Here is a 9,193-nt window from a genome sequence, read left to right on the forward strand (position 1 = left end):
GGTAACACTGAATTACTGATCTCCCCATCCCCTTTTATGGACCACTATACCCAGCTAAAAGTTTAGAATTGTAATGTAGGACACATGTGTTTCTTTAAAGCATCTCTCAGACTCATTGTGCAAAGGCGCTTGCTTGCCAACAATACCAAGACCCACATGGTGGAAGAATGGGGCCAATTCCCACAAGTTTTCCTCTGACCTCCTTCTGTAACTTCAGACCTAGATCTGATCACTCTGGCCTTGTAGGGTACCTGCATTTTCATTTACATGCCCACACACAGACACACATATATACACAATTTAAAAACAATAAAAATAGGGCTGGAGCCATGGCTCATTGGTTAATAATACTGCCTTAGATTTAAAATAGTAAAAATTAATTGGTGGGGAGGACTGAGGTTTTAGTGCATTCCTGTCCTCTCAGCACTCAGGAGTCAGACACAGAAGAATCGGTAGTTCAGGACTGTTCTTGGCTACACAGAGAATTCGAGCCAGCCTGAGATACATTAAACTGTCTCAGATAAAAACAAACAAACAAACCAAGAGGGAGGAATAATAGGACACACAAGTGTCAGGACTAACACACCTGGTTTCTGTTCTGTTTATGTTTTTTCTTTAAAGAACCATGGACAGTCACTCCACCTTTGTCCTCACACTGCCAAGTTGAGCTCCCTGTTTCTGCATCAGAGGAAACACCCATCTCCCAAATTTCACTCTTTCTTCTCTCCTCACACTGTGTCTCCTGAGGTTTAAACACTATCCCAACTATACCAGGAGTTTTAGGGGTAGCAGTTCAGAATGGAATGGGGGGAGAGAAAAGAGCAGGCAGAGACAGACAGACAGACAGACAGACAGAGACAGCAGAGACAAAAAGACAGAGAGAGGAAGGAGAGGGTGGAAAACTGGGGTGTTCTCACTCTGCCTCCAGCTGAGTCTGAACCCCTTCTCAGTTCCTATGACTCAGGCAAACTCTGACATTGTTCTCTCTTTCTCTTCCAGGGCATCAAGGACGTCTTGGGCAGGTATGATGGGCATCCCAAGTGCACTGTGCTTTCTGGTTCACTCATACATACAACATTCAACATGTAACCGAATATGTTCACATCCTCCAATAACTCGGCTATAAATTCTTTGGGCTGCAGGTGGGGAAGACCAAGCTGGCCACAGTAGCATGTGGTCTGCTGGGCACAGCTCTTTTCACCAACACCCAGCGTTAGAGCAGCTGCACTCCCCTCCCATATTCCTCTTGGTCAAGAGAGTGAACCCTGGGTTTCCTACTTTACCTCCCTACTCCCTGTTCCTTCTCTCTTCTCTGATCCATCTCCCATCTTCATTTCCATATCTTCTTGGGTCTGATCCCATTCAGCCCTGCATTCCTGTACTGAACCCCATTGCTGTGGGACAACGGTCTTATATCCTGCAAAGTTTGATCAGTTGTAGTAGTTTAGTAAAATGCTGATTGGCCAGTAGCCAGGCAGGAAGTAGAGGCGGGGCAACCAGGCAGAAAGTAGAGTCAGGACAACCAGAACAGGAGAATTCTGGGAAGATGAAAGGCACACTCTGCAGTTGTCACCCAGACACAGAGGAAGAAGATGAGAATGTCTCGCTGATAAAAGGTACCAAGCCATGTGGCTAACACGGACAAGAATTATGGGTTAATGTAATTTGTAGGAGTTGATAAGAAGCCTGAGATAATAGGCTAACCAGTTTATGATTAATGTAGACCTCTATGTATTTCATTAGAACTGAAAGGCTACAGGACGAGGTGGGACAGAAACCTTTGTCAACACCCCCAGACACTCAGCTCCCTGGCTCTAGACTGTATTTATCACTCTGCCTCCACTCCAGGAACCATCTCCCAGGTCCTTCCTGCCCAAACTCTATCCCTGAACTTACCACTCAGATCAACATATCTTCACAGGGGTAAAGAATTTCATTTTCAAAACCCAACCCCAGTTCCTATGAATCTGGAGAAAAAAATCAGTGAAGCAAAAGCAAGACACGAGTCCATCATAGAAAGCCTGAAGAAATTAACAGGTAAGATGTGAATGCCACTTCCTGTGCTTACCTGCCTTGGGATTCAGTCCATCACCCCAGGTACTTCCTGACATCTCTAGTACCAGCACCTGAGCCTTTAAGAACCCAGGCTGAATGCTGAGTACCTTCAAAGAACCATTATGCAGAAATTCCTCATGTTGCCTTGTATCAGGTTTAGTGCTGAGGATGGAACTTCGGGCTTGCTTGACAAGCACTCTGCAATATGAGCTACATCATCAGAGTCAAAACACCTCTGAGCTCAAAAAATTTCCTTGTTTACTAGATGGTGAACATGGGACTAGAAGTATGTTCCCAATTTGGTTGTCACTTATCATATGTACCCCTGGGCACCAAAACACAGCATTCACACATAGTGTAAGTAAATAATACACATTGACTCTGAAAGACTTAATATTGAAATAGAGCATAAAATATAGCAATGAAAACAAAAGCAAACAGGAACATTGTCCAGGGTAGTCTTATTTGGAAGACCGCAGCGATCTTCTGGGTAGCTGGGTCTCCAGCACCCAGCACTGTGCCCAGGTAGCTCTCAACCTTTATTGGACATGCTGAAATGGCAGTATATTTTAACATTTGGAGCTAAACAAATCATATTATTTAAATTCATTGTATTCATTTCCTTTTTAAAAGTTTTATTTTTAATGTGTATGGGTGTTGTGTGCATGTAATGTGTCTATGGCTGGTGTCTATGGAGGTCAGAAGAAGGTGCCAGATGCCCTGGATCTGGAGCTTCAGTGGATGCTGAGATCTGACTGGATTCCCTGGTTCTGTTAACCACTAAGGCCTCTTTCCAGCTCCCTTTTACATTCCTTTTGAGACACTGGAGCTCACTGTGTACTGTGGACTAAAAGTTGTCATCCTCCTGTGTCAGCTTCCTGAGTGTCAGCATGCCCTGGTCCTTTAGGATTCCAAAATAGCATCTAGAAAAGTCCAAATTCAGTGGCTTATGCTAGTGGCTCCTAATACTTCTGTTCTGGACTGGCTGTACTGGAGAGCCACATCAGGGAGATCCTCGGGCAGCTCTCCCTGTTTGCTGCCTTCTTGATCCGCTGAGACTATGAGAGAAATCCCAGTACTACATCTTCCCACATCAGCAATCAGTGCCTTACTGTGTGGTCCCCGTTGCCTGCTTAACCTCTGTGGACTCTCCATCTCCTTCACTCTCTCCTCACAGACAACCTGAACACTGAAGGGAAGAAAGATAAAAGCACATTCCTGAACAGCCTGGATGGAAAGGACAAGGAGAACTGTAAGTGTGTGCATGCACTGCTGCTTGGGGAAAGTGAAGAATACAGAATCTCTCTTCAATGGGAGATTTAGGGTGGAAGGTCCAGTGTGTGTGTGAACACCAATGTAGAACAAGCTTATAGAATTGTTTTAATATTTTACATTTAGATAATCATAGTGACACCCCACTAATTAAGAAATGTTCAAAATGAATGAAAATTTATAGATTTATTCCTTCATTGCACAAGGCTCAGGTGGAAGCAGCTCAGTTGGTAGCTGGAGCTGACCTAACAGGTCTAGTTAACCCAGCAGAGCTGAGGAGTTGAGACCCACAGGGACAATGCCTGTAATGATGTTATCTGATTGGTCCAGCTTTGAGGGTAGTCAGGATAAAAGCCAGGATCAGCTGCTCATCCCCAATATGACTTTTAATTTATAAACACTTGTTATTAACGTAAATTTGTTTTCTCTCTCAAATCTTAGGGCGCCTGTTACAGAAGAATAACTCAGAGTTGCTCAGCTCAGGTAGGTTTTTTGCTTGACACACGGGTCTTTCTGTAGGGAAGCAAGGGTCCTCTAGGTGTGTAGGTCAAAGTGTTCTGTTCATTCATGGCTCTGATACAGCAGAGGAAAGTTAGGGAACAGACCCTGGGAAGAGCTACCTAACATGCAGAATACCATGATTGCTCCCGGTTCCCCTGAGAATTACCTGAACAAAAAAAAAAGATTAGAAAGACGAGTAAGGCTTCCCACAGGAGGGATGGAGAAGGGCTGTGTAATTGTGCAGATTTCAGGGGCCAGAGTTTGGTGCACTTAGTGTGAGGGCCAGGCATCTCCCTCTTCTGCTTATCAAGCCAAACCTTTCCTGGGAAAGGCCTAGCCCCCAACAGGGGACCCCTAATGTGCAGGTGTACCCTGCTGCTTGGTCTATGCCCCTCCTACTGCCTCTGCAGCTCAGCAGGACCTAATGCTCAGCCCTATTCCATCCCCTTCCACTTTGAGGCCTCCTTTGTAGGACAGCACCCTCATTAAGCACTGCTCTAGAGCAAAACTGGGCCCCTTTTCCCTATGTTCCTAGAGGAGGAGCTGGGTGTGAGATGGGCTCTGTGCACACTGACAACCCCAGATGTGGGCTGCGCACCCCTGGGTATTCCCCTTTCCTTCTTGCTCCCCCACCCTCTTTGGTTTTTCCCTTTAAAATATTTCTTTTCTTGGTTATTATTGTGTGTACTTACTTATGCACAACAGGGAAGAGAGGCTATTTTGTGAAGACCGTTCTCTCCTTATGTGAGCTTTTTATGTGAGTTTTGGGTGTAGGCAAGAAGCATCTGTTTCTGTACCTGCCAAGCCATCTCACCTGTCTTTTATTAGTTCTTTCTTTCTTCTCCTCTGGCTAGTGTGTGAGCGTGTGTGCACACACGTGTATGATGTGTGTGTCGGGGGGTGCGTGCTTGCATGCATGTGTGTGTTTGGTATGTGCTTGCGCGCGCGCGTGTGTGGCGTGTGTGCATGTGTGTACATGTGTGTGGTGTGTGTTTGTGGTATGTGTGCATGCGTGTGTATGCATGCATGTGAGTTTGTGATGTGTGTGTGTTTGTGTGTGTGTGTATGTGTACTCATGGAGGCTAGATTTACGCATCTTCTTTCACACTCTTCCTTAGTTTCATGGACAAGATCTCTCACAAAACTCAAGCTCACTAGATTGTGTGGGCTGTCTTGCTACAGAGGCCCATGCAGCCATCCCTGCTACTCAGCACCAGGGTTACAGGTGTGCCAGGGCCACACCTAGATTTTATCCTTAGATGCTGGGGATCACGACTCATGTCCTCATGCCTGCACAGCCAGGGCACCTCCCTCAGTCCTTTGTGTTTTTGTTTGCTTTTGAGACAGAATCACATATAGCCCAGACTACCTTTGAACTCATGGTAGTTCTCCTGTCTCAGCTTCCCAAGTGCTGGAATTAGAGGTGTATGCACCACCGTGCCTGGCAATGAGCACCTCCAACAAAACAGAAGATGAGCCCACGTGGTGGTCATTCTCACCCAGTGCTGCTCTTCTCCAATTGCTTTGACTCTGATGCCCCCGGTAGACCTTAGAAGTTCCTACCAATGTCTTCCTCTATGGCCATTGTCCACATCCCTCTGCCCCCAGTAATGCTACTTAGCCAGGTCTGTGAATCAGAAAGGGGTAAGGTCTGCTTGGGTCATGCCCCTAGCTTACCCCAGTGACCCTGACCAGTTGTTCTAATGCTCACGTCCACACCCGCCATCTCCCCAACCCCACACACAGCAGAGGAGAACTAGCATTGCCGCAAATGAGGGGCTAAAATGTTCCCACTTTCTAAACCGTAGCAGAGCTGGGACCACTGATGCTCTAGTCTTGAATAGGACAGATAAATACTCTGTAGCTTTGATAAACTGCCATTCAATGTCTGAGCCATAATACGAGGGTGAGGGCAGATCAAGGGTCTCTGAATATCCACTTTTTCCAGTCCTCCTGTGTTTGAGGGATTCCATTCTATCATGTGCACTCACGCATGCACACAAGTGCCTATGTGTGGGAGTCAAAGGATGATTGGGGAAGTCAGTCTCCCACCATGTGGGTTTCTGGACTGAAATCAGGTGTCAGGCCTGGGGGCACATGCCTTGTCAGCTGAGTTAACCCCTGGCCTCAGGAACTCAGTTTTAGAAAGTCAGGCTAGTGGTGACCCCAGCTTTAGAAAATCAGGCTGAACCTTGATCTCTCATAGTAGCTCCAATTGTCTGCCATATGAGAACCAGGAAATGTGGAAATGGCAAGACATATCTCCATTGTTAGAAGATTCAAATTGTCCAGGGTGTTATCACCTTGTTCAAGACCTTTTCCTGAAATGATTCTACTACCATGTGGACTAGGGGAGCTTCCCTCCGCACCCACAAAGAAGAACCTCATAAAATCAAGGGCCTTTTGAGGCCTGGGGATGGAGTGTGGGGAGAGGTACTGGAGAGGGGGTGTAGGGAGCATGGGCAAGGTATCCCACATCTATAATTCCAGCACTAGGGAGGGACAGTTTGAAAGATGAGAAGTTCAAGATCGTCCTTAGCTACACAGAAAATTTCAGCCCTGCTTGATTTATATGAGTCCCCCTTCTCAGAAAACAAAAAGAAACAGGCAGGAGTCTTCTCTGAAGACAGAGACTGGAATTTGAAGGAGAAATTCTCCCTCTAGCTACATCATGAGAAGCTCAAAAGCAGGGTGCTGGAGGACTTGGCCTGAAACTATCCCTCTTCACTCTTCTTTATCTTCCCACAGAACCTATGACCCTGGACTCCACTTCAGCTGACCCAAACCTCACCTTTTCTCAGGATCTAAAGAAAGCAAGCTTGTATCTCGTCGATGGCACATCGAATACGCAGGCAAAACCTCGACAATTCTATCCTTTCCACTGTGTGAGGGGCTCCCCAGGCCTCTCATCAGGCCGTGTGTTGTGGGAGGTGGAAATCCAGGGACCCCCAGGTAGGGTTGGCATAGTGGGTGTGGTCGCCGACTTGCCTCGGGGGTCCCAGATTCAGAACTCTGAGCCATGCTGCTTGTGGGCATTGCGGATCTCGTCCTCTGGATGTCAGCCAATCACCAACTCCAGTATCCAGGAGAATCTCTCAATCTGTCTTACGAAAGTGGGCGTCTATGTGGATTATGACCGTGGAGATGTTGTCTTCTATGATGCCATCACTAACAAACACATCTACACCTTCCAAACTTCCTTTGACAGAAAGGTCTACCCACTTTTTGGGCTCCTAAATGCCCGCAGCTCTATCACCCTGAGCCTCTAGGGATGCACCCATGTGGGTACCTCAGTCTCTTCCCCACTCATTCCTCATGATTGAGTGAGATGCAAATGGCAGTAATGAAGCTTGGCCTTGCTCAGGTTCACTACACACCCCACATACCCAACACACCCTACACACTCCACACACACACTACACACCTTACATACACTACACACCCCACACACCCTACATACCCAACACACCCTACACACTCCACACATACTACACACCTTACACACACTACACACCCAACACACACTACACACCTTACACATCCTACACACCCCATACACTATATACACCCCACACACCCCACACACGCTATACACACTACACACCCAACAAACAACATACCCTACACAGTCCACACACATTACACACCTTACACACACTACACACCCCACACACCCTACATACCCAACACACCCTACACACTCCACACATACTACACACCTTACACACACTACACACCCCACACACCCTACACACCCAACACACCCTACACACCCCACACACCCTACATACCCAACACACCCTACACACTCCACACATACTACACACCCAACACACCCTACACACTCCACACACACTACACACCCAACACACCCTACACACTCCACACACATTACATACCCAACACACCCTACACACCCTACACACCCTACACAACCTACATACCCTATATACCCCACATACACTACACATTGTACTTCCCCCACACACCCTACACAACCCACACACCCTACACACATTACACACACTACACACACCACACAAGCTACACACCGTACACATGCTTCTTTCCATGAATAAAGAAGACAGTAGACTCTCCAGATACTAACCACAAGGCTTTTCATTGCTTCCCTTCATAAAAGGACAGGATTGGAAGTGGCCAAACTTCATCAACAGCCCATTGGAAAATATCTGGCCACTTTTTGCTTGAGATATGTACTCACTCATAAGTGAGTTTAAACATAAAGCAAAGAAAACCAGCCTACAAATCACAATCCCAGAGAACCTGCACAACAATGAGACACTAAGAGAGACAAACATGTATCTAATCAACATGGAAAGTAGAAAAAGACAAGATCTCCTGAGTAAATTGGGAGCATGGGGACCTTGGAAGAAGGTTGAAGGGGAGGGAAGAGGCAGGGAGGGGAGAAGAGAAAAATGTAGAGCTCAATAAAAATCAATTAAAAAAAAGAATTTTTGTTTCCTTAGGATGATCGAGATGGGGGAAAGGACAGAAAGGGAGAACAAAGAAAAATATCTTGATTGATGGAGCCTTTATGAAGATAGCCAGAAACCTAGCACTAGTGAAATTACCAGAAATCAACAAGGATGATCTCCACTAAGCAATAGTGGAGAGGGTGCCTTACCTGGCCTAGCCCTGTAGTCAGATTGATGACTGTCTTAAATGTCACCATAGAACTTTTATACAGCAACAGATGGAAGCAGATGCAGTGAACCACAGTAGAGCACTGGACTGAGCTCTCAAGTCCAGCCCAGGGAGAGAAGAGTGAGAATATAACCAAAGATGTCAAGACCATGATGGGGATACCCACTGAAACAGCTTACCTGAGCTAATGGAAGCCTTCCAACTCTGGTCTGACAGTGAGGGAACCAGCATAGAACCAAACTAGGCCCTCTGAATGTGGGTGACAGATGTATGACGGGCAGACTGTGGGGTCACTGGCAGTGGTACCAGGATTTATCCCTACTGCTTTTTCTGGCTTTTTGGAACTCATTCTTTCTGGAGGAATACCTTGCTCAGCCTAGATATTATGGGCAGGGCCATGGACTTGCCTCAAAGCAATGTGCTAGAATTTGTTGACTCCTGGTGGGAAGATTTAATCTCTCTGGGGAGTGGAAGGGGGATGTGTGGAGGGAAGGTGGAGGAAGAAAAAGGAAGGGAGGTAGTGGGGAAAGGATTTGGCATGTAAAATGAGAAAAGACAGTTTTAAAAAAATAAATTAAGGCCGGGCGGTGGTGGCGCACGCCTTTAATCCTAGCACTCGGGAGGTAGATGCAGGCGGATCTCTGGGAGTTCGAGGCCAGCCTGGTTGACAGGCACCAAAGCTACAGAGAAACCCTGTCTC

General features: G+C 46.6%; 1 protein-coding gene across 1 annotated transcript in view; it reads left to right on the top strand.

Annotated features, from left to right (window-relative positions):
- The window catches only part of LOC126494247 (E3 ubiquitin-protein ligase TRIM31-like), a 15,364-nt gene extending 8,267 nt beyond the window's left edge, over positions 1–7,097 (top strand). Inside the window, exons 4-8 of the mRNA XM_050131504.1 lie at positions 1,000–1,022; positions 1,922–2,037; positions 3,233–3,307; positions 3,769–3,810; positions 6,577–7,097. Coding sequence (XP_049987461.1) covers positions 1,000–1,022; positions 1,922–2,037; positions 3,233–3,307; positions 3,769–3,810; positions 6,577–7,097 — 777 coding nt within the window. The remainder of the gene's footprint in view (positions 1–999; positions 1,023–1,921; positions 2,038–3,232; positions 3,308–3,768; positions 3,811–6,576) is intronic.
- The last annotated feature ends 2,096 nt before the right edge of the window (positions 7,098–9,193 follow it).

Source organism: Alexandromys fortis, unplaced genomic scaffold (assembly GCF_014885135.2).
Source record: "Alexandromys fortis isolate MF-2015 unplaced genomic scaffold, M_Fortis_MF-2015_v1.1 scaffold_372, whole genome shotgun sequence".
Lineage (NCBI taxonomy): Eukaryota > Metazoa > Chordata > Mammalia > Rodentia > Cricetidae > Alexandromys > Alexandromys fortis.